This window comes from Euleptes europaea, chromosome 1 (genome assembly GCF_029931775.1).
Source record: "Euleptes europaea isolate rEulEur1 chromosome 1, rEulEur1.hap1, whole genome shotgun sequence".
In the NCBI taxonomy this organism is placed as follows: domain Eukaryota; kingdom Metazoa; phylum Chordata; class Lepidosauria; order Squamata; family Sphaerodactylidae; genus Euleptes; species Euleptes europaea.
In genome coordinates this window covers 95,546,130-95,572,239 of record NC_079312.1, presented here as the reverse complement: position 1 = coordinate 95,572,239, position 26,110 = coordinate 95,546,130, and the positions used below count along the sequence as shown (strand labels likewise).

General features: G+C 41.2%; 1 protein-coding gene across 3 annotated transcripts in view; it reads left to right on the top strand.

Moving 5' to 3' along the window:
- The window catches only part of FNIP1 (folliculin interacting protein 1), a 109,637-nt gene extending 84,823 nt beyond the window's left edge, over positions 1–24,814 (top strand). For all 3 annotated transcript variants that reach the window (XM_056854328.1, XM_056854320.1, XM_056854336.1), the window contains 8 exons: positions 457–542; positions 12,943–13,089; positions 15,067–15,236; positions 16,219–17,644; positions 18,338–18,506; positions 21,264–21,461; positions 22,288–22,403; positions 24,564–24,814. In XM_056854328.1, coding sequence (XP_056710306.1) covers positions 457–542; positions 12,943–13,089; positions 15,067–15,236; positions 16,219–17,644; positions 18,338–18,506; positions 21,264–21,461; positions 22,288–22,403; positions 24,564–24,642 — 2,391 coding nt within the window. In that variant the 3' untranslated portion in view covers positions 24,643–24,814. The remainder of the gene's footprint in view (positions 1–456; positions 543–12,942; positions 13,090–15,066; positions 15,237–16,218; positions 17,645–18,337; positions 18,507–21,263; positions 21,462–22,287; positions 22,404–24,563) is intronic.
- Positions 24,815–26,110: the final 1,296 nt, after the last annotated feature.

Below are 26,110 nucleotides of genomic sequence, written 5' to 3'. Positions count from 1 at the left end.
TACATCTCATGTGGTATCATCTAGATGTTGGGGGGGGGGGTTTCTATCACATTATGCAGAGCCTTATGTGTCTGAATTGGGCCTATGCTGAAATCTTAAGCCCCACTGAAAACAGTGGGACCTATGACAGTGGGACCTTAAGCAAGTATAAGATTGTGCTGTTGGCTGCTTGCTCCAAGGTAACAACAGAAGTTAGAATAGTGTGCCTTATTACCTAGAAAAAATATTTTCTCACTTGTAAAGCAACAGTGTGGGAAAGAAAGACAATACAAATGCACGTGTCTCACGTATCTCTTCGTTTGATATGAAACTTGGCAAGCAACCAGTGTTTATCAAAGTACAAAAAAAGTGTTTGCCTGTCTGGGTGCACCTTAGATATAGCATAGCACATGACTTTGTTTTTCATTTTCTGTTGCCATGCCTGATATTGGTTATCTGTTAACAATTGTTTTCAAGGCTATGAAAATGAGCCGCCGATCAGCTGATGCCAGCCAGCGGAGTTTGGCATATAACAGGATCGTAGATGCCTTAAACGAATTCAGGTGAGTTTGCTTCCAAACTTTTGTTGCCAGGCATTTGACTGCTTCTCTTAGTATCAACTGCAGAGTGTCCAAGCCTGGAAATTAACTATCAGTTTCAGTCTGTTACCTGTCATCTGAGATGTATAGCAAGGGCTTGGGACAGGGTGGGAATGATAAGAGAATTGAGCTTGAACACAGAACCAGGTTCGAATCCTTGATCAGAAAGGAAGTTTTTCAGGTGACTTTGGGCATGCCACTTCTCTCAGCCTAGTCTACTTCTCAGTTGGGCCACGAAGCTAAAAGGGTGTTCTGAGTTACTTGGTGGAATGGTGAATTACAAGGGGGGGGGGGGAGATGATTAAAATTTTCATAGAGACAGACGGTGGAGGGGAGGATTGACTTTCAGGTATGAGAACATTATTCAATGGTGGACTGCCAAACACACACACACACACACACACACACAAATTAGTGGGTTCTGGATCAAATAAAGCCTGAACTGACACTAGAAGCTAGAATGACTAAACTGAGGCTATCATATGGTCACATTATGAGAAGGCAAGAGTCACTGGAAAAGACAGTCATGCTAGGTAAGGTTGAGGGCAGCAGGAAAAGAGGAAGACCCAACAAGAGATGGATTGACTCTATAAAGGAAGCCACAGCCCTCAGTTTGCAAAACCTGAGCAAGGCTGTCAAAGATAGGACATTTTGGAGGACATTGATTCATAGGGTCACATTAGTCGGAAGAGACTTGACAATACTTAACACACACACAAATAATCAACTATTTGTGCATTTTGGAAGAGATTACAGATTGCCCTGTTGAATGTCCTGAAAGATGTAGATGAATACAATATTGTGTTGGATCCTGTGGTCATTTCTGTTGAAGAACAGGATTTCCATCACTGGAACAGAACTTTCTCACCTCTACTTTATTCTTGAGAGCCAGCATGGCGTAGTGGTTAAGAGCAGCAGACTCTAATCTGGAGAACCGGGTTTGATTCCCCACTCCTCCACATGAAGCCAGCTGGGTGACCTTGGGCCAGTCACAGTTCTCTCCGAACTCTCTCAGCCCCACCTAACTCACAAGGTGTCTGTTGTGAGGAGGGGAAGGGAAGGTGATTGTAAGCCGCTTTGAGACTCTTTAAAGGTAGAGAAAAAGCAGGGTATAAAATCCAACTCTTCTTTTTCTTTACAGCCTGAAATGCTGCTACTGGGGGACAGGGGACCCTAAGGAACAATATGAGTCCAGATAAGGGGTTTGCCATGGAAGAGGGGAATTTGTTAAATTTGCCACCCCCTTCCGCTAGCAGAAATTTACTGCTGGATACGACTCTTTCAAATAATTGCTTCAGTCGAGGGATGGCTGCGTGTGGCAGCATTTCTGTGAAAATAGCAGTCGAAGTGTTAAGAATAAAAGAACACATCAGCAATACTTTCTGAGCCAAAGTGTTGCAACCTATTTGCATATGCCTTAATTATGCTATGCTGATTTTTATGGATGTAGTTGATGTAAGATAAATAGACAAGATGGACATTTTCTTGCAAACTTTAGAACAAGAGAATACATCAGTTTTTCTTTAGCACCTAACAAGACAGTTGCTTGCTTTGTCACTTGGAATTTTAATTTTGCCATTGTACTTTTTCCAGTTGCAAGCTCTACATCAATGAGAGCCGGCAAAGTAGCTTTCTTTCCTTTGCAAGAGGTTGGGAAACTGTCAGATAAAGAATCTGACAGATTGTCTCGTGTTTCAGCAATGTCCTATTCTTTAGCTGCCTCGCCATAGTGAGAAGGCTTCTCCTGGACCTCTTTCTAGCTCTACTTACTAACATAATCCAATTCCTTTTACTTACTCCACCAAAGCACAACTTCTGGCCAGTGTACCCTTTATCTACAACCAGTTGGGATATCTAACCCTTGCAATGTAGGAGTCAGGATAGGCAATTGTAAGACTTGGCTCAAGGTGCCATATCTTACCTCACTTCAGAGAGGCCCCTGGAAAAATTTCCCCAGCAGCCTCTTTCCTAGCTGGCCAGCAGTTTGGAAGAGGAGCATTGAGTTTGAGGTGGGAGACCTGTATGTGGAAATGTGAAGGTCACACTTATAAGCCCTTTCATGTCAGGAGGCGTTAAAGGGCCTTGCTTGCCAATTTGCTTGGTCGCTTTCCATGAAGAACACTGCATGGAACTTAGTACAGATGGCTGATTATAATCGGGATTAAGGTTGAGAAGGTCTGAAGGACTAGAGGTACATATTTGTAGCGCATTGTGCTATTAATATTATCCATTCTGCTCCCAGCGCATGGTAGATGGCCAAGGCAGACAGCTGTCTGTTTGGATAGCTCTGCAGTAGCCATTTGGCACAGGGAAGATGAGCTTCATGATCCTTCCCTTCCCTTTTTGTCTCTAAAAGGAACAGGGCTGACTGTTTCTCCTTTTTGATTCTGTTCCATCATTCATCTGGACTAGGTTTTGTGCCCTGTGAAGCGACAGCAATAAATGAAGTGAAAAAGGCTTAGAAAGAAAGAAGAAAACCACTCAGCTTTATAGCGTACAACTGACAGATGTCTTGACTAAACCTTTGAACGCATTGTGAAAAGTGGCAATTCACATGGCATGTTGATTGCGTAATTTGTGAGGAGTGTGTTTGTGTGAACTTGCCGTTTTATGCCGCCGTTTCCATGGTGCAGTAAATATTGTTTTGCAGCAACGCAACTGGTTGCATAAAATCTAGTATATTTTCATCCAAGTGAGACTACCTTTGGGTGATTTTACTTTTTAACTAAGCATGTTAATGTGTAGAAGAGGGAAAGTTCCCAAGATGTTTTCTCTTGTTAAGACCCTATTCTGAGTGGGGATTTATTGTTGAAAATTGCCATGTAAAAAGTATTAAACAAAGCAGGAAAACAGCTGGTTGTTCCTCTTCCATCCTCCCATTTTGTACCGAAAGAGGCCAAAGACTGGAATTAAACAGCATTCCCACAGATTATACTGGGATACATTTACACCCTCGGGGAGAAACTGTGTACCTGTTTCTGTGCCCTGAAAAGGTCAGCATTTTAAAAGAAGGAAAATACTTGCAGTATTCATGACATTTGGAAAATCACCTTTGACTTGCAGTAAAACAGTCAACTTAGTTCTTCAGCTGGTTTAGCAAAGTCTGGGCAATCTCAGTTTAAGCCAATTGAAGATTCAGTATCCTATATAAAAACTTCAGTCGATCCATCTACTAGAGCGAGATAAAAATGTGATCACTCATCTGTGTTAAACATTTGTTATTGTAGAGCAATTCTTTAGACTAAACGTTAATAACTACTGTACAGTTCTAATTCTCTGTGATCATTTCTTCTGACATTATCCATGTGCTTATTTTTCCAGTAATCAACAAATAGGATTGTTTTTTGGGGATGCAAGTGTTCAACATGAAATGGTTGTTTTATTTTGAGTGCTCCACCACAGAAGCCAACCAAAGTGTTCTACGGCCTCATGGGGTCTAAAATGCTTTGCTGGGAATACACCTTTGCAGATACTTGCATCTTACTGTGTATGTGTAATGTGCACAAGTGGTTGTGCACGCATATGAACATACTTACATAGGCAGATGTGCGAGGAGATTTGGGAAATGGGCCTGAAGCAGAGTTGCAGGATTTCCACTGATTCTGCTGACCAGACATTTCACATACCTTTTGTTCAAGGTCTACAAGTTCCAGAAACGTAGTTACCTTATTTTTAAATCTATGGAAAAGGCAACAGTGAGGACTAGAATGCACACGTTTTTAACAGAGTAGATCCAAGACTTGGGGAGGGTCCGTGGCTCAGTGATAGAGCATCTACTTGGCATGTAGAAGGTCCCAGGTTCAATCCCCGTCATCTCCAGTTAAAGGGACTAGGCAAGTAAAGACCTCCGCCTGAGAGCCGCTGCTGGTCTGAGTAGACAATACTGATTTTGATGGACCCAGGGTCTGATTCAGTATAAGGCAGCTTTGTGTGTGTGTGTGTCTATCTAACTGCTCTCTTAGTACTGTCCCAGTTTTTGAAGTTTATTTATGTACTCATTTTATTTTTAGTCTACCTTTTTTTTGCTTAACTCAGGGCAGATTTCAAGTCAGAACAGTATAATACATGCAGCCGACAAAATTAGATACCATTGCACTAAAAGTGCAGTATAATTCAGGCAATAAAGCAGGCATTACGAAGATTAGAGAACAATGGAGTAAATGTTTTATGCCTTACAATAAACGATAAAGATGGATTTCAAAATTAGAAAACAGTACAATAAACACAGCATAAGTTATACAATGAAGACTGCCTTAAATCCCACAGACATTAATTACAACCTTATTCAGTTTATAAAATGCCCTCCTAAACTATTCCATTTTACATGTGTCTGTGTTAAAAAAAAGAATCTGCCTCCTTGGTTCAAATTTTGCTTATTATTTTGCTCGTCTATTTTTTTGCTTAAGACAAATAACCCTAGGATTATGACATGGGTTATTTTTTTAAAAATATGCATGATTGTAATAACGTCCATGAATTTGGATTGAGACAAAATTAGTGAGTGATATGATTTGGGGAAGCTCCAAAATGCAAAAAAAAAAAAAAAAATGCATTCACAAAACCACTTCACATGCTGAGGGGAAATGAAAAGGAATATTGCTCCTCTGAATAAAAATCACATGCCCGTAACTAGGGTTAGGCCAGTAACAGTGCCATGCCACTCAGATGAAACGTATGCTGCCATGTAGGTCCATAGCGCAGTCCAAAAACAAAACACATGTTTAATACCTTTTATTGAGAATCAACCAAAATTACACAACACAATGTACAAGCTTTTGAGTTTATTAAAAAAAAAACTGCTGAAGAGGCTCACGATTTTGTGCCGGCTGCTGGTGTCTTTGCAGTGTGCTTTAGAAACTAGCAACCTGGCTTGCGTGTGTGCTTAACGGCCCTCAAGCGCCCGAAGGCCAGCTAAGTGCATTAATACTGATTATGCCTCTGAATAACATCCTAGCGGCATTCATTTCAGAGAGGAAAATATGCAGAGAGGGCAGACAACATTGCAAAAGGGGCTCAAAACGACCTTGGCACTCCATATGCAGGGGTTTTACAGCAAAATGCACCACTGCCTTGGGAGGGTTTTATTAAAAAAAAAAAAATCATGCGATGTGAGTCATTGTTTAGTTTAGCAAGGTGCCTCTGCATTTTTCAGGGATTCTTTCAGATTAATAACCAAAAGAGGGGGGGAAAGACCCTGTTGCATATTCTTTCATTTACTCCCAAGGTAATCTGGAGAATAAGGGGAAAGAGGAAAAAGAATTTATATCAGCTTAAAAATATAACAACATTATCAAAAAGATCAGCCCTATTTATTTTTATTGTAGTTTAAATATGTTTGTTATTCATTGGAGAAAAGCACAGTCCTATAGTTGCAGTCCTGACTGCAGATTACTCCATCCATAGTAGAAAGTATCCCCTAATAGTTGTGTGTAGTTACAGTGTTTGTATTCTCGACATTTAGTCAAGGGCTTATTCTTGGTTCTAATTTATTTATACTTTCCCAAAGACCTTAAATTTTGATACTGCAGTGTGGTGGGGCTGAAGGCAGCCTAGATGTTATGCCCCCTCAGCCCTTTTGCTGGGAATTGCTTCTTTTTCCATAGCGAAAAGTTTGAAGTTTAAACTTTCTTGAGCATTATGCTTTTTCAGTCCTTTAGCCCATATGCCAGAATTTGGGAGGCCGGGGGTGGGGGAATGAGGACAGGAGCTTGACAGTGCTTATTCACAGGTGAAAGGGATTCTGTGCATGCTCAGGGGTATAGCTTCTTTCACACAGACAAATCACAGTGAGGTAGCGTGCAAGTAAAACTAGGCTGATCAAAACTTGAGCATTCATTTTTGTGCTCTTGCTCCCCCAACCTTCCATGGCCTTACATACTCCTGAGGCAAATTTCCCAATGCAAACAGAAGAGGGAACCACAAAATAGTATAAATCTTATTCCAGAATGAATTTGGTCAATAGGGGTTAACCAATTCAACTCCAGCTTTCTCTCTAAGCAATCTGGGGGGGGAAAACTGCTGTAGATTTTACCTTATGTCTCCACAATGAAAATGGATAGCAACTTGTTTTTAATCAAAGTTGTGAGGTTAGAGAGGAGGCTTGGCATATTTCTAAATGGTCCTGTAGCTGTGGGGCTGCTGTTGTTGTGGGGGGAGAATAGAATTTATGAAATTATGCATGGGGAACAGAAAGTGGCTAGAGGGAACCTCCCCCCCCCCTTTCCCATACCAGAACATGCAGTCAACCCAATGAAGTTGCTGGCTAGTAGATTCAAAGCAGACAATAAGGGTAACGAACTTGGAAAATTCACTGCCGCAGGATGCAGTGGTGGTAGCCAGTTTAACCTTCGACAAATTTATAAAAGACAAGAACATGAATGGCTGTTAGCAACAATGATTTCAAAAGCAGTAATCTAAATACCAGTGCTAGTTAGAAACACATTTTTGGTTTGTGTGTGGATCTCCCATCAGTGCCAATGCAAAAGGAAGGGGGAAATCCATACGCTGTTTCTGGGGTATATATATATGGTGTTCCACTACCTGATCAGCTAATTCAGGGATCTTGTTCTCTCCCCCACTCTAACTGGGGAGTTTAACAGGTGACTAGCACAGCAGTAGAGGGCGACTATGTGAATTTTGTTTTTAAACATGCTTAGGTGTTTCAATCAATTTTGACCTTGATGAGCGATCTAAAGCAAGTTATATTTCACATAAATGCCCCTGCTGAATAAATCTGAATTTAGATATTGTACCGAGAAACCTGTTTGCGGATGTGAAAGCCCTCTTTCACAAACAGTGAATCAAAGGGATATAGTGAGGTTGAACCCAGAACTCACCTCTTTAAGTAAGGTCATTTATGCATGGTCGCTTTAACCTCCTTTATTCCCTGTTTCAGCCAAGATCAAATTTTTCTGTATGCACGTCACCTCATTCCTTGTCGGCTCAACCCTGTTTCAACGAAAAATGAACCTGTCTTTTTCCATTCCTCTTCTGGCCCGAATTAAACCGTTCATCCTGGCTCATTCTGGAATCACTCAGCGAGCGTACAACTTTCTCGGGTTGAGCTTCACCCCACCCTTTTCCAAAGGCAGCATACAGATAGCCAAACAGGGGAAGCACAGAAGATTGGCTTCTCTCACAGCCAGTCATGAAGCAGTGTATAAAGAGGCAGGGATTCAAGTGCTTCCTGCTGCCTTGGAGCTCTTTCTGAGCAAAATAAAGGCTTTTTAAAAACGATACTTGAATTTCTCCCCCCCTTCTTTCAGATTGCTCCGTTTTTTGTTTTTTGTTCTTAAAATGCTTTTTTATACGGCAGTTGGGTCTGGGGGGAAGGAAATCTTCTATCACGAGTTTAGCCAATTACAGAGCAGCATTTAAAAGGGTGGGACTTGATTTGAACTTGGGAGACTGCTTTTCTGTATTCATGCCTCCCTTAGCACACAGTTTCGTCCCTGATCATTCTAGCCAATGCATACAGTTTCCCCCAACCCGGGTTGCTTTGATCCTGGATGAAACGGGGAATAAAGGAGGTTAAAGCGACCTTGCATAAATGACCTAAGTCTCAGTGCTTTATAGCTGACAGACATTTTTAAATATATTTTTCATGTATTTTCACTACGCTCTGCAACAGGCTCACTGACTGGTCTGCTGGAAACATATACGCCTAAAAAGTCTTCGGCGAATCTTCACTCTCCAATAGGCACTTACAAGCTTATGCTTGTTTACTGGAACCTTCTCAGGAAAAGACTCTTTTCTAGTGAGATTTCCCAGACCCCATTAAGATGCTGATGTAGATAAAGAATTGTGTGTGTGTGTGTGTGTGTGTGTATGCATGCGTGCGCGCGCCATCAAGTCACATGTCTGAACAAGGGTGTTGGTTCTGTTAAGAATGGGAGGGGGCTTGTTTCAGACCTTGAATAATGACTAGACTAGGAAACAGTCTTATACAGGGGGGTGTATATCTGTAGGCACAGCCTGTGTATGCTCAAGAGAATGTTAGGGAGAACTGAAAGGCAGGCTTTTCTCCGTTTGTCCGGCTGAAAGGCAGTTAATCCTTGCCCGAGCATTCTGTGCAATTACTTACATGTCTGGCATTGAGGGTTCCCTTTGCCGCAGTCACATGCCTGCTGGCCGGCAGCCAGTGGAATCTGATCTCTCTCTGAGGAAACACTATCAGTTGCAGATGCAGCCAGGGTTACCAGAATAGTAAATAACAAGTCACAAGACTCAAGCTAGCCTTTCAACGAAAACAAATAGTTTAATATCTTGGTATTAGAACAGAAACTGTTTCCTTCCCCCCGCCCCAGTTTTACTCGAACCAAACAGCTTTCGGCAAGCTTACTTTGACTTTTGTTTTTGCTCAAGCAGATCAGCAGCGTCAATTTGTTTCGCATCTCAGGCATTTAGAACTGACAGAACCTCCACGATGCAAATTTGGGATTCGGTTTTAAGCTCTCTTAGGAAGCTTACCAACATATGGCATGTCCAATATATAGCCCTTTATGAATTCGGTGGAGAGAGCCCAGGGTCTAAATGTTAATTCTGTGGGAAGCATTTTCTTCTGATTCCCCTCCCCCCAGCACTTAGGGTAAATTGAAATAGTATAAAAGGAGTCAGCACCACTTAAATGGGGAAACTGCAGATTTCTGTGACCTTGTAGGTAGGGTTGCCAGGCCTCCTATGGAAGTGATGTCATAGCGCACCCAGTGCTGTGGCCCCCTATGTCCCTGCCCCCAAGGTCTTGCTATTTGCTAGGTATGGTCTGGCAACTCTACTTGTAGGTAATCCACAGCCATACTCTTATCCTTTCATCCAATATAACGAGACATTGTTTATTCTAAATGAATATGCAGCTGATATCGTGAACCGTGATCAAAAGGGTACTCGTAGCTAGGACATCTGTTCCCAGGAGTCACATTTTGTGTGCAGCGGTTGATTAAAGTTTGCATGATTAGGAAAATGTGTTCTCATTCTCGCACTCTTCTGAAGAATGATTGTTGTGTGCATTGTGAGTTTGTCGGTTAGTGCTACTGCTGCTTTTTTAGCAGCTCACTTCTGCTTTTCAGCTTTGGAGTGTATAGCCCAGTATCTAAAATAAAAAAAATCAATATAACCCACCCCTTCCCTTGCTCTAACTCTGCCTTGCCAGTTGTATTGCCTTGGGGCTAGCACTACTCTAGCCTTCGAATGACAAGTGGAGTGCAGGAATTCATATAGAAAGTTACCCCATTTGTTGGTTACTTTCCTAGGTGACAGGGCAGACACAAAATTAAGAATGAAAGATAACTGTGGTATTATAAATTGCAAGATCTGAAAAAGATAGCTCCATAAGAACTTTACCATTTCACCTGTCTTAGCGGAGCCAGGATAGTAGAGATAAATAAGTGAAAATCTGTGGGAAGTTTGTGCTAAGATTAAAGCCAGACTGGTCCTTTGGTAAAAGCACATGCATCTAGTATAGAGTTGCCAGGTCCCTCTTCGCCACTGGCGGAAGTTTTTTGGGGTGGAGCCTGAGGAGGGTAGGGTTTGGGGAGGGGAGGGACTTCAATGCCATAGAGTCCAATTGCCAAAGCGGCCATTTTCTCCAGGTGAACTGATCTCTATTGGCTGATCTCTATTGGCTATTGTAATAGCAGGAGATCTCCAGCTAGTACCTGGAGGTTGGCAACCCTAATCTAGGAGTTCTTTTTGTCCATAGTTTCTTCCCATTATGACAAATCCAGAGGAGTAGCTATGTTCGTTTGCTGCAGTAAATATAACAAATAAAGCTACAAACAGTAGAAGGGGGACTTATGTGGGTAGGGAATGGAGTTATTACAAAGAAGGAATGGTTAGAAGGGCTAGTATCCCAGACAAGGATATTACATTGCAGGGCAAGATGACAAGAAGATTCAGTTAAAAGAGTAAATGGTTTTCTCAGTGTTGATGCGGGCCACTCCCAACCGTTGATGAATTAGCAAAATAGAATGAACCTAGCTTTATGTATTGACACTCTGCCAACTCAACATAACACTTCATGCATTTGGCAAAGCGAGCTCTGACTCGCAGTAAATATGTTGGTCTTAAAGGTACTGCAAAAATCCCTCCCCAGAGTGACCATTCCAAGTTTTACACATACCCCCCATATGTTCTGTCCTTATTTTCATACATCTACCCAATCCCTAATATAGTTAGCACCCCTCTGCAGCCAACATTCACCCACTTAGTTGTGATTCTGTGCTAAAGTTTTGTAAATTATACCATATTTACTCAAGAAGATGACCTTAAATGTAAGAAGAGCCCCTTTAAAAATATTAGACAAAAATGTATTATTGGACATAAGTGTAACTTGTATGTTTCTTGGCGACATAGTTGCCATGCTGCCCTTAGTACCTTTTGGCGTCATGACTCTGACTCAACTCTGTAACTTCAAAAAAAGTACGAAGTTCTGAAGGCAGTGTATATGAATGCAGTACTGGTTTTTGGGGAGGCACAGGAGGGTTCTGCTACAAACAAAAGGTTGAAAACTGTACCCCAGAATCTTTATTGCTGGTGCAAGGCTATCTGAGAGGATAGGCTAACATTAAATTAACAATAACCATAAGTCAAATAAAACAGTACAATTTTATTAAAAAGAAGAGAATTGTGGGGTTAACTGGCCGCAACTTAATTTTCTTAACTCCATAAACAGCTGTAAGGATTGGCGCAGCATCTGGGGCAGAATCTTGAACATCTGCCGACCCCAATGTGGACTGATGTTGTTCCTATTCCAGCGGTCCCTCTGGAATAGCTGGGAATGGCAGTAACTGGATATACCTGGGCATGAGCCATTTGATAAAATCCTCTGCCACCCTAGGGAGAGACCACCCTGGCCGCCCCAGAACTGGCTTGCCTTACTACCATGTCTCTCCCCTAAATCCCTTATGGGGATTCCCACAGCAGAGGAAAGAGGTTTGCAGACCACTTTCCTCCTGAAATAGATCCTGCCTGATGCGCACCCCACCTACGTTGTGACAATAAAACAATACATAATACATCTTTATTAATAATTAACATCCATACCTAAGTTAGGGAGGGAGGGACAAAAACCGGCAACGGACTGAAGCCTCCTCAAGCGGCTTTTCTTTTTATGTTGCATAGACGGACCGGATGGGAACAATCTCCCGGTCCATTCTATCTCCACCCCCCACCTGCCCCAACGGTCATTAACTGCTCTCTTTTTTCACCCCCTCCCTTTTCTCTGGGGGAGAGAGTTGATTGGCCGCCAGGCAGTGGCCCACCAAGCCCCCTGCCCTGCACAAAAATGCCCCCCTCTCGCCTGGCTTCAGCAAACCTGGCTCCAGGTGAGCCTAGAACCAAGGACTTTGTATCATTAGAAGGTTGGGTGTATATATGAAGGTTGGGTGTATATATGAGGTACTTTGGAACACAGGCAGGATGGTGCTGCTGCAGTGGTCTTGTTTGTGAGCTTCCTAGAGGCACCTGGTTGGCCACTGTGTGGACAGACTGCTGGACTTGATGGACCTTGGTCTGATCCAGCATGGCCTTTCTTATGTTCTTATGATTATATGTATAATATGCTTAATTTTGATTTTATTGCCTAAAGTAAACCTTTGGGGGGATTTCCCCCCCTTTGGGGGGATTTCCCCCCCTTTTCATTTTGCAGTGATGGGGTATATGTAAAAATAATGGAGGCACCTTTATAGAAAAAACCCAGAATTAAAATAAAAATAAAATCTACTTCCATAAAGAATGCTCATAAAAATGTTTGTGAATAATTTTTAATTATATGCAATAGGGACTTGCTTTAACTTTTATTCATTTTGTGTTTGATATTTGTACTTGTTTGTTACCCTTCATGAGGAGAGAGCTCTGCAGAGGGAGGTTGTAAATTTCTTAAATGAATAATCTTCCTGTCAACAGGACAGAGTGAGAGAACACTTTTTTTTTTGTTCATTACAGCCTCAAACACAGCTTGTGCACTCCATTCTCTTTCCTTTCTGCTCTGTTTCTGCTTTGTTTATTCCTGGAGTTTAATGGAAGGCTCCCTCATCTGTGAAACCGTCATTCAAACTCCAGTTTGCCCATTTGATGCGCAAGAGTAGGCACCTGGGCAAACTGGACTTTGTTTCATTCCAGAAACGGGGATTCCAAACAGTTTGCTCCCCATATCAAATCCTGGTTTGTGGGGAGAAAATGAGGCTGCATTCCAACATCACAGCAGATTGGAGCTTGTGAAACCAACACACACAGTGCATGAATGGAAACAGAAGGAGTAACCATGAGAACAAGGGGTATTTTTGCCCAATGCAGACAGAGGTTTGTTTTGAGATCCTGCGACACTGTGATGTGACCTCTTTTTTTCCTGCTTTTTATTTTAATTCAGAACAACAATTTGTAATCTTTACACCATGCCACGGATTGCAGAACCTGTGTGGCTTACTATGATGTCAGGAGCATCCGAGAAGAACCAGCTCTGCCATCGCTTTATGAAGGAGTTTGCTTTTTTAATGGAACAGGCATCTAAGAACCAGTACAGTATTCCTTTCTTTTTGTTTTGCTTTGACTCTTTTAATATAAAAGATCTACATGCTGTTTGAGATGAATTACTAATCTTAAAAACAGAAAGGAACAAAGCATGTTATTTGCAAATATCCCCTCCAGGTTCCTGTTTAAGAATAATGGTTCTTAAGAGCAATAGTTACAAAGGGAAGAGAAGTGCGAGTGATGACAGAGTATGTGATATGCGGAAAGCACCCTTTCAAACCAGAGAAGTTATTGCTAACTAAAGCAAAATATCAGTAAATACAACAAGTCCCTGGATCCTGTAAAAAGCTACAGATCGCATGAATGAAAGAGGAGATGTCACACATTGGGGGTCCAAATAAATTCTTTCTGTATGGTGCTTAATGGAAGCTAGATGAAATCTTCAGTATTTTCTTTAATATGACAATTCATTTCAATGGACTATACTTCAGAATCATCTATGCAGAGCACCTCGCCCTTGTTGCTCAAATTGCACAGACAAGTGACCACCCTGATTTCTTACTATTGAGAGCCAAGCCAGATGGGACGCTAGGAGTTCTATGGATGGCTATCCCTTTTTTGGTTTGTTTGTTTGAATAGCAGCCAAGAAGAGCCCTGATTCATATCGGGACTATAGCACAAGGGGGGATTTCAGCCTTCTACCCAAGCTGTTTTCTTAATTGGAAACAGCCCCCAGGGAGCTAAAGATTGGCAATGGGCAGATACTCATACGGGCATCTGTATATTTACCGCAGTGAGAAAAACAGGAGCGCTCCACGATTCTGTTTCAGATCAGGACAATGGGATGGGAGGAAGCCTCCCCCTCTGTGCTGTCTGATCACAGTTCTGAGCTGAATCAGAAGAGAAGTGCTGGGAGATCTATTCACAGAACCCTCAGGAAAACATCTGGCTTGGTCTGCCAAAGCAAAACTTCACTAGGAATATGTATATAAATTAATCCAGGCTGCTCTTGAAAAACTCTTAATGACTGTTTGGTAGCATGTCAGAGTCTTGTAAATCCATTAATCTTTATGCACATCGCCCTTTTTGCCTCATTGGAATCTTCAGAACACCACAGAGGTGCTGGAAATGGCAGCTGTCTGATACTGAATTCACATTCTCAACAGGGTAAAATTCTGTTTGAAGTGAAAAATAACATTCATCTCAAGTTCTAAAAAAAAAATAGAGTATTCCTGGAGTCTTTTGACCTATTTATATCAAAATTGTGGTATACTCACATCTGACATTGTTTAATGTAGCATTTTAAAGAGAAAGCTCAGAACTGTGGCCTCCTTTTAAGACTTCAGGTGAATGAAATCTGATGGCTGGCTGATGGAACAATGTACTTGAGCAAAACAGAAAATCAGAGACAAACTGTCAGACCCTCAAGCCTCCAAAACAGTACTGAAACCAGATGCTAGGAGGTCACCAGCTGCATATCACCAGATGTTAACTATATTTTCTCAGTTGAGCCATTGTAAAATGTGCAATGTTATGGCCAGGTTTCAAAAGAACACTGTTCCAGTGTTCAGCACAATCATGCCTAACTTTCACAGAACCATAAAATCTTTAATCTCTCTTCCTGAGCATACAGTGGCAGATTCTAAAACCCTGGATGCCTAGAATGGATGCTGCTGCTAATATTTGGAATGGGATATGGAAATTGGTGCTTTTGTGTGGAGGCTGTGTCTCATTCCCTCTCAGAGACATGATTCAGAAACCCTGATGCAAACTTCCCTCTCTCTTCTGTCACAAAGGCAATGCTTTCATTCATAATGGCATTCCCTTCATGGAAATAAATGAGAATTTCTAAATATAGGAGGTTAGATCATGCCTGAAGTAGGGGATTTTACATGTTTTAGGGTGTATATTAAATATTTATCATCCCTTTAGGAAACAGGTTGTATACAAAATGTACAGAGCATGTCGCTATAATCGTGTAGAAGACCCATTAAAGTGACAAAGTTTATTTTTCATCCTTCAGATTTTTACCAGCTCTTCTGACTGCAATTTTGACAAACCACTTGGCCTGGGTCCCAACTGTTATGCCAAATGGGCAGCCACCTATCAAAATCTTTCTAGAAAAGCATTCCTCACAGAGTGTGGACATGTTGGCCAAGACTCATCCATACAATCCATTGTGGGCGCAGTTAGGTATGGTTGAAACCACCTTAAGAGTTACTCTTCTAAGTCAGTTGAAGTCAGTAGCGATTGCACTGTTGGGGGTTACACACTGTTTCAAGAACAAAGGTCTTATTATAATAACAGGAAGACCAATCAAATAGAAATGTGGCCAAAGAAGGAAAAGGGTGCAAGAAATTATTCGCCCACCATTATTTCTTTTTTTAAAGATAAAGGTAAGCACCGGGTCATTATTGACCCATGGGATGATGTCACATCACGACATTTACTAGGCAGACTATATTTACGGGGTGATTTGCCATTGCCTTCCCCAGTCACCTACACTTTACCCCCAGCAAGCTGGGTACTCATTTTACCAAACTCATTTAACTGAACTTAATAAATTAAAATAACCAAGGTATGAATATAGCCTCTTCATTAATTTTATTTGTATATCCCATGCTTCCTCAAAGAATCACATAGCAGCATATTCCCCACCCCATTTGATCCTCATAACATCATGGTGAGGTTGCTTATATATAATGGCTTGGATGGTGAGGAGGAAAGGCAAGTCAGTGTCATGGGGGAGGTGTGCCAGTGACGGGGAGGGAAGAAAGCCAGAGCTAGTGGCAGAGGTGAAACCAGTCCCCTCGTGTATCTGTTAAAATGGATAAAGCAACCTTTAGAACCATCCTGCTTCTAAACACATTTACTTAGCCATAAGCCCCTCAGGTTTCAATAGAATGTGCTTCCAAGTAAATATGATTAAGACATGCACTCAAAAATAGTTCAAAATGTGATTAGTATTCTGGTCACCTGTGTCCTTCTGGCAAATTTAATTTGATCTCAAACTAAAGGCATTGCACTGGAAGTTACTATTGTCATTTGTGTGTGCGTATGTTTTAATCAAATATGAGCTGGTTCACTCATTTTTATATTTTAGGTTTTGGGAATGATGCTAGATTCCTTATCAGTTGTGTAATTAGCATGCTGTTTTCAATTTTTTATTCTCTAGGAGACTTGTATGGAGCTATTGGGTCACCTGTGAGGCTATCAAAAACAGTTGTGGTTGGCAAAAGGCAAGATCTTGTGCAACGTCTGCTGTACTTACTCACTTACTTCATACGATGCTCTGAGCTGCAAGAGACCCATCTTCTGGAAAACGGAGAGGATGAGGCTATAGTGATGCCTGGCACAGTTATCACCACCACCCTAGAGAAAGGGGAAGTAGAGGAGTCTGAGTATGTTCTGGTTACAATGCACAAGAACAGAATCAACTTACCCCTTACCGAGTCTGAAGAAGCAAGAACTTCTAACTGCAGCTGTAAATATTGCAAGTGCCCAATTAACCCTGGTCAAATTACAGAGGATGTTTCAGCACAGGAGAGGGATGATCCCCCGGAGTCCCCAGAGGTAGAAACTGAGATTACTTCTGGTGAAAACAGGGCTGTACCTGCTGACTTCCAAGAAAGTACTGCTGATGTGAAGCAATGCAAAGAAATGGTGACCTCTTGCCTGGGTATAAAGTTAGAGAAAGTGGTCTTCACAGGGTCATCATCAGTTGAAACAGGCATATTGACAGGGCCCGGACTGGAACCAACAGGTGGGTCATGGAAGAATGAAGGATCAGTGGATTCTGATAATCAGCCTGCTGAAGTAAGGAAATCAGCAAAATCAGTGGTAGAGAAGAAACCACCTGATAAAATTTCATCTGATGCAATTCCTTGCAGTACGGCAGAGGCTCAGACAAAAGTGACTTTCCTCATTGGAGATTCCATATCACCTGATTCAGATATTGAGGTCCGAAGTCAAGCAATTGCAGAACAAATGGCCAGGCACAACAACCAGATAGAGACTGAAGAAGGGATGACTGCTGATCAGAACTGTGAAGCGAGTCAAGCCCTTGAGGACCAAACAAGAGATTGTACTATTTCTGAAGCGTTTCCTCTGGTTACCAGTAAGCTTCAGAGTTGGAATCCTTACAATGAGGAAAGTGTGAGTCTGCTTGATGAATATTTTACAGAGGAGAATTCTGTTGAAACCAGGACTATTGATATTCCAGTAAAAACAACAACAGACATTCTGGACCCCAGCAGTAGCTTAGAATTTCTCAGAAAACTGTGTACAAAGAACCACAAACCCTCCAATGAATTTTGTAAGTTTATGGAATCTGTGCGGCAAGAGACGTGCAAAAACTGCTTTGCAGAGCAGGACCAAAGAGACAAAATCTCTATATGTATCCCCCATGGGGACAGAGAGAGCATAGAAAAAAAGGCTGACCCTGTTGTGGATTGGGACATTCCAAGAAATGAGAGTTCAGACAGCGCCCTTGGTGACAGTGAAAGTGAAGACGCTGTTCATGATGCGGCCAGAACCAACAGAAACTATTATGGGGCCGAGCAAGAAGAGTGGGCAGAAGAAGAGGAGATGCCTTTTCCTGGGTGGGTATTTTGTGGGGAAATTAGCACTTGGACAAATGTATTTTATTCTCTGCATTTCTACAAATTGGTGTCTTCTGATTTAATAGCTAAGAATGGCATCTGTGAATGGAAAGATCCTTTTTTTGGCTTTCTTATTTTAGTTTGTGCTTGCCTAGTGAATACCAGATAAAGCTGTACAGAGAAAATACTATATTTTCCTCATGTAAATGATATATCGATTATTTCAGCTGGGCTTCTTTCAAAACAATGATTTAAGAGATGTGGCTATGTGAGAGATGCTTATTTCACTGAGGTTGCAACTTAAAAGAGGTTCGAATTACCTTTCACACTTTGAGAGGTATCGTGCTAATTTAGGAAAGGCTATTAAAAGAAAGGCACTTGGCTAAGAAAAAAAGGTGTTACAATTATTAATTTCAATACAAGTCCATATATTTTTTTTCTTTACACTTTACATACTTTAAGCTGTTCTTGGACCAAAAGTGTCTCTTTAAAGCATCTGTTGGCATTGTCTCAACAGTTGGCTCTGCAATCCAGCATAGGGATTGACTGACAGCGCGATAAGGTTCCACTGAAGTCAGTGGATTTAAGTGTGCCTCAACCATTCAGTAGATTGCACCCTATAGGGTTTCGCTGAAGTAGAGAGAAATCGGTCCTAGTTGTAGTATACATGCCCATGTTATACCTTTCTTTCAGGTCAAAATTAATTGAAGTGAACTCTGTCCAGCCCAGTATTGCCAATTTTGGAAGGTCCTTGCTAGGTGGCTACTGTTCATCTTACGTGCCTGACTTTGTTTTGCAAGGAGTAGGAAATGATGAGAAACTGAAACACTGTTTGATGTCAGATTTGTCGCATGCTGTGCAGGTAATTTAAACTATATCCAACCCATGAGCTATGCATTTGACAGTCGACAAAAGGGAATGTTTCTCTAAGCCTGCTGGAATAGCAATGAAACTGGTGCTATATTAAATAGCGGTGGACTCTGATCTGGAGAACTGGGTTCGATTCCCCACTCCTCCACATGAGTGGCGGAGGCTAATCTGGTGAACTGGATTTGTTTCCCCGCTCCTACACACGAAGCCAGCTGGGTGACCTTGGGCTAGTCACAGCTCTCTTAGAGCTCTCTCAGCCCCAACTACCTCACAGGGTGTCTGTTATGAGGAGAAGAAGGGAAAGGTGATTGTAAGCTGGTTTGAGTCTCCCTTAAGTGGTAGAGAAAGTCGGCATATAAAAACCAACTCTTCTTCTTCTTCTAAATGTGTATAATTACTGTAATCTCATCAAGCCTATGTATTGAAGTGTGTTGTCAATTGTAGGGTATAAAACACTCTTCCAGTATTTCAGATGGAAGATCGTGGATAAATTGTGTGTTGTGCAACATTTGATCTGTCATGGTTAATGTTTTATAAAATATAGGTTGCTTACAATTTTCCAAGCCAGTGGGATAAATCAGATCAGTAGCAATATCAAAGGTCAATTTCATTAGATAACAAGATTTTAAAACATAACACCCCAATCCACAGAAAACTAATTGTGCCTAAGTGCCTTTGAAAAAGTAGAATAAATTAGTTGTAACTAACCCAATTAAGCTAGGACTTTCTGTGAACTGGGGCCAATACATTTTTAGCATTCAGATTTCTGAGCCCTTAGGATAGATGGATATTTATTTTATTTACTTCATTTATACCAAACCTTTTTCTCCATTAGGGAACAAAAGCAGCTTATATTGGCAAAATGAGGGTTCGCAAACTTAATGAACAGCACAATGGCTTAACCAAGCAAACATATGAAGACCCCAAAGGAATATATACAACTTGTTGTAAATCTGTCAGATGTATATGCTAGAGTCACAAACAACAATAATAATCAAACAAAATGATTCAAAAATGGGTCACCCAGACCCTAGTCCAGTACTTTAACCACCACACAATACTGCCCCTTAGCATAATGACTAAGATTCTCCCAGATCAAAGTTTCCTACTAAGTCTTATGTAGTTAATGGCCCTCATGCTTCTCAACAGATGCAGTTTACTGTCTAGCTACAATTTAGCCATGATAGTTAAATATCACCAGAGAGTGGGGAAAGTAAAAGAATGAACATCATCTTAATACCATTCTTCTGAGGTCTCAGGGGCATCTTGACTATTAGAAACAAAATCAGACTAAGTGGACTTTGATCAGATTCAGCAAGGGAATATACCCTAGAAAAAGATGGCCCCATGTGAGTCTTACTGGCACTGAAGATACTATTGTCATTACAGAGAGATTAAAAATAATGATGCAGTTGGTTTTTAAGGCCAATTATTTGCCTTAACATCCATGTTTGCAACAATTTTTTGTGTCCACCATAATTTTCAGATCAGAATTACTCAGAATGAAATGACTAACATTAATTTCTAGGAGTTCTGTAGCTTTTAACTTAAAATAAAACATTTTCTTTCCCGTTATAAACCCCCAAAAGATGACCATTTCCCCCTACACTCTTATGTAACTCCAAGTATCTAGAAGGAGCAGGAGCACTATAAAAAGAATATTTGAAAGCAGCTGTGAAATAGAAGTTAGGTAATTATTGGGGCAGTCGAGATCCCCTGTCCAAATGGTTTGGCATCAGAAGCATTTACTATAATCTTTTTCACCCTTTTCCTTTTTTAAGTAATGCAACTGAAAACTTTTGAAGCCTCTGTTTAAAAAGAGTTTGTACTTTACTCCCTCTGCTGGTCTTTGAGCATAAGCCATACATATACCGATTACTGTCACTGTTCCCAATATGAAATGGCATCTAACGAGAAACCAACATTGAAGATTTTCTCTGATAAGGCAAAATATATGCAAATAAGTGAACAAAAAAAAACTTCAGAGAGAAATAAGCAGTGTTGTTTTAGGTGAGGCAGGTCGTCACCAGCTAGTTCTTATTTGCATTGTAGGCAAAATTGTAGGCTTTTAAAAAAATTACCTTAATGGTTGTTTTCATTAGGACCTGTTAGAATTGGCAGCATAAATATGTTATCAAGTGCAGACACACACCTTTATCCCTTTTGAACCCCAGTGATGCCCTGTTTTTGAAACTATATCAGAAATGGCTTGCCATGTGGTGTTTGTGGAGGTGGGGAGTCTGTTTCGTAAACACAAGTCAAAAGCTGTCTGTCGGGGGCCTGCAGAGCTAGGTTTGTGGTTCAATAATGAGTCTTGGCTGCATTGAATGCAGCAAAAGTTGGTGTTTATTTTCAGTGGAGCTAGGGCTTTGCATGCAACACTGAATGATGATATGTGAGAGTGCTTTTACCAAACAGCTAAACTCTTCCAAGTTTTCATTCTAAGGCTGCATTTTCAGGGACTGTTACCAGATCTCATTTGTGCTTAGAAACAACTGGTTAGAGCCAAAGAACCAGAAGAAGAGCTCCACTTACAGAAAGGATCTTTTTTTTCGTTTCCCCCTGCTTTCTACAGCCTCCACACAAAACCCAAAAGCTGGGGTGACTTCAGGAACAGCGGGGGTGGGGAAGCAGTTTGAATGGGAATTGCTGGATCCCCTTGCACAAGGGCACCTTGGATCCAGCTCAATGACTTTAGAATTCAAAATTTTATCATGTTAAAATCCCATCTTTCTTGTTTGCCTTTTAGCACCCTGTTCTCGATGAACCAATTGCAGAAGCCGTCTGCATTATCGCAGACACTGATAAATGGACAGTGCAAGTGGCCAGTAGTCAGAGGCGAATGATTGACAATAAGCTCGGGAAAGATGTGTTAGTTTCGAACCTTGTCTCCAACCTGCTTCATTCCACTCTCCAGCTTTATAGGCATAATTTATCTCCAAATTTTGTAAGTACCAGGATATGTCTAAAATATTTCAGGCATGACTCAAGTCTCAGTATGAAGTTAATCAAATCGTTTCGTGGGGGGGGGAAGCTAATAGATTTGTGTACAGTTTGTTCTGTAGTTTTTAATTCAGCATAGTTGGCCAAAATCTACCTCATTTTCACTTCAGTTCCAGATGCGTTGATAGGGAAATAAGTCTCATTGAGTTCAGTAGAACTCATTTCCGAGTAAAGTGTGCTAAACTCAAAACCTTTGGGTGCCCTCTGGCAAACAGTTCTGTTTTGCAACCTTGGCTTCAAGGATTTCTTTTTTGTTTGTTTGTTTATTGGATTTGTATCCTGCTTCCTTTCCTGGCCAAGCTGGGCTTGGGGCTACTCACAATCATTAAAGCAACATACATTCTTGAGAAGCATGACTCTGTCACACTCACACCCTCACGCTGCACCCCTGAATGGCCCCTCAATTGCTGTTCTTGGGAGACATAGGACTCCCAGGAACAGCATTTGAGAAGGGTTGCTTGGGCTACAGCCAGAGGGGGGAGGCGAGAAAGTAATGGAAACACTCTGTTGGATCCGACCTACCAAGTATTGCAACGTTAGCTGACAACATTTCTGCAAATCAGAGTTCATCAGAGTTATTCTGTAGTTCAGTTCTGATAAACATTCAGAGTAATACTGTGCTACAGCACATTTACCTGCTTCGTTTTTATTTACCTTGATTTTATGTAGACAAAATTAATTGGGTGGACTATAATTTGCTTCCCCATGGTCTTTGATTGCAGTTGGGGACTGTTTTGTTTTTGACATCATTGTTTCTGTCTTCATTTCAGTGTGTCATGCACCTGGAAGATCGATTGCAGGAGCTGTATTTCAAGAGCAAAATGTTGTCTGAATATCTCAAAGGCCAGATGCGAGTTCATGTCAAGGAGCTGGGTGTGGTGCTGGGGTATGATCTCATTTCATTATCGCTTCTCTGCTTTAGGGATGCTTTAGGCCAGAGGTTCCCAAACTGTGCTCCATGGAGCACTAGGCACTCCATGAAACATCTCCTAGTGCTGCATGAAGAGATTGGAAAGAAAAATACTACTGTCATTCGGTTTAGTATATAGGTGCTAGGTGAAAATTAGTGTGCCGTGACAAATTTCTCTCCTGAAAAGTGCTCCACGGCTCAAAAAGTTTGGGAACCTCTGCTAGGCCATCCTGCATGTTGCAGGGAGTTGAACTAGATGTTCTTTAGGCCCCTTCCAACTTTTTTATTCTAAGGTTCTTTATACTATTAATATTATTTTGGCTATCCAGACACTACTAGTAGAAACTGCTGTTGATTTTGTCAGAGATTGCTGATATAGGAAGACTGAAAATCTCTAAAGTGTCCATCAATGAAGTATTTTCAGTAATCCAACGCTTTGATGACCAGCATAGGCAGCATTATTACTGTTTCTATGCCACTCTTTTCTTAAGTCTCAGGGCAAATTGCAGAATTTGTCAAGAAATGAAACATGAAACTTTTTGAAATTATGCCATAGAACAGAAACACAATTTTTCTTATGAAGTAAGTTATGAGTTACGTTCAGGATCACAGACTAAAGTCAGAATCCTGTGTCAAACTACGTTGAATCCCGCCAATATATCTTAGCTGGAGAGGGGAACCTAACATGGATTGGATCTGTGGTACTGGGCCAAGGGTTCTGTTGATGGAATGGATTTCCAGATGAAGAGCAGATTTTCCTCCCTTCCCCTCTCCCCATGTAGCCCAAAATATCCCCACCACGGGGAATAACATGACAAGGGAGCTGGAGGTTTGCAGTGGAAGAATAAGTGACTTCCCCCCCATTAGAGTGGAAATGTCCATAGGATCCAACCCACTATTTGCGTGACTGAAATTGGGGCCTGTTTATACCCTGTCAGGACTTAAAGCAGCTGGGGGGATTTTTAATCAAGGAGTTTGTATCATTTTTGGAAGGCATTTTTTACAATGCCTTGGCCTCAATCCATAGCAAACATTCATTAGAGTAGGAGGGGCTTCATCTTTGTGAATCCCCAGCAACATGTGTTGCATGGCCCCTAGTCACATTTACATGCGTGGGACTTAATTCTGATTAGCGTGCATCAAGCTAGAAGTCTCAAATTGCTGGGCCACCAATCATGTCAATCCTACTCTTATACAGTAGGAACAGAGGACAGAGAGCTGTTGGCCTGTTGAAATATGGATCCCCCTTCTTTGGGAAGCACCAAGTCTGTTTAAACCTTTGGGGCCAGGAGATCTGTGCTTCAAGAGCAATAGCCGCTAGTCTGTGGGTCCAATAGAAGGGAGAGTGACTTTCTTTGTGATACATCTATTGTCTGGTGCAGAGTACACTGACCTGGATAGCCCGAGCTAGCCCAATCTCATCAAATTTCGACTGCTAAGCAGGATTGACCGTGGTTAGTATTCAGATGGGCAACCACCAAGGTACACCAGGGTCCCGAGGCAGGCAATTGCAAATCACTTCTGAACATCTCTTGCCTTGAAAGCCCTATATGTTGCTTGTGACTTGACGGCAAAAAACAATAAGTCCAGTATACTTTTTCTGATGTTGGCTAATCCCAAGAATGAAATAGAAGAATATCAAATTGTGATTTTAAAATACCTATTTTCCAGGCTCGTGTTTCTTATTTAGAGCTTTTCTGTTGACATCTAGTTTTTTGAACACATTCTAAATGTAAACCTAACGTTTTGATGTATTGGAAGTGTCTTATTAAATTCACGCAAGCTTTCATGACCAGAAAATCTGGAAGCAACGAACACTTTAGTCATGCAGGCCTGTAACCACACAGTCCAGGGGGGAATAGAGCTTGTGACAAAGCCCACTGGGGCACACGTGTTTACGAAGGAGATGGCTGCACTCTTTAATGAGAGAAACGTGTATAATTTTTGTAGTTTGTTTAGAGCCTGACAGTTCAAAGCTCTGTTGGTTAGTTTGCTTAATGTACAACTGTTGATGATTTTAATAGTCTAAGAGAAGGAGAAAGCATATACCTTGACAGGAGAAAGCATATTGCTAAAGTGTCAGGCTTCACAATGTTGAAGATGTGGACTGAAAATGCTTCTCTGTCTTTCTTTTAGGATTGAATCCAGTGACCTCCCTTTACTGGCAGCTGTAGCAAGCACTCATTCTCCATATGTTGCCCAGATTCTGCTCTAAAATACCAAAGGGCACAGACAATAACTTTCCTTTTATAAAATGGAAGAAAAGGAAGCAGACAGAAACCACTCTTGTCCAGACTCCTTCATGCCTGCAGGCAAATGAACTGAACAGCTTGCTTTAGCTGACTTGTGGGCCTCTGCAGCGGAATATATATTGTGCAAACAAATGGAGTCTCTCCCCCCCCCTTCTTTCTTGGCCATTCTTTTAAAAAGAAGGAAAAATGAAGGCCAGAGGTTCAGCTCATTGGAGGAGATGCTACAGCTCGAAGGACTCTAAATGGTTTGAGCAGAACTGCAAAAATGGATGTTATGCCATGCTGTTCAAATCTGGGAATACAAGGAGGAACGGCTTCCTATGCAGTGCTGTTACTGTGTATACAAGAAAGTAAATCCAACTAGCATGGGAGTGATTTGGTACTAATTAGGGGAGCATTTCAAGTAAATAACCATCAAGCTACAGTTATTTGTAGCATCTTGTTTCTGCATTAAAACGCTGAAGATCTTGGGAGGGACATTTAAAAGGACACCCTACTGATGCTCAGAAATGTGTTTGTAGACGCTGGTCCATTTGGGTTGGGGGAAATCCTGGGGATATTCTAAGACTTGTTTGTCAGTTCTCCATAAGGTTGGCTGTGTAACTGATCCTTTGCATTCAGTGTTCTTCTGATGTGGATGCCGAAAACAAAACAAACAAAAAGGTTAGAATATCAACTGGCATTTGTATATAGAATCCTGCTTGGGGGTTTTGGGGAGAGAGAAAAATCACACATTTTAATGTCTTGATTGTGTCCTGTTTTAATTGCAGTTCAGAAAAAGATAGGTGCCCTTTACTTTGAAATCCTCAAGTTTTAAGTCCTTAATAGTGCAATCCTATGCAGAATTACTCTAGTCAAAGGCGATCAAAGTCAATAGACTGGACGGATTCTGCCCTGTAAATGCATGCTTCCCATTGGTTTCATACTTAAGAATGTCTCACTTTCTTTGGACTGTGCCTATTGGTTTTTAGTTTAACTGCTTTGTTGCAGGCAGTTTCCATTAAGATAAGGGAATGCACTTACAAAAATTTTTAAAAAGTTGTCCTTGATTACTCAGGTAATTTTGTTTTTTAAGAAACGCCTTTATAGTTACAGATTTTGAAGCTGGCTCTGCTTTTGCACGATTTTTAACAGCTGCATCAGCATCATTTTAGACATACTACCCTCATGATACTAGTTTTTTCCCCCTATTCTGTTTCCGAAGAATAGGCTTTTTTTTGAAAAAACAAAACAAAACATTTTTTCTGACTTATGCTCAGTATTTTCCCCCATGCACCAACCTTGGTGTTGTCAAATTGCAGATGAGGGACCTATCAGTTATAAGACATACGTACAGCAGAAGGAATGATTATTTTCTGAGCAAGGTTTACTACCTCAGTTTATAGAGTGGGACATGGCATTAGAGAGCTTTTCTTGTTTTCCTTAGCATCT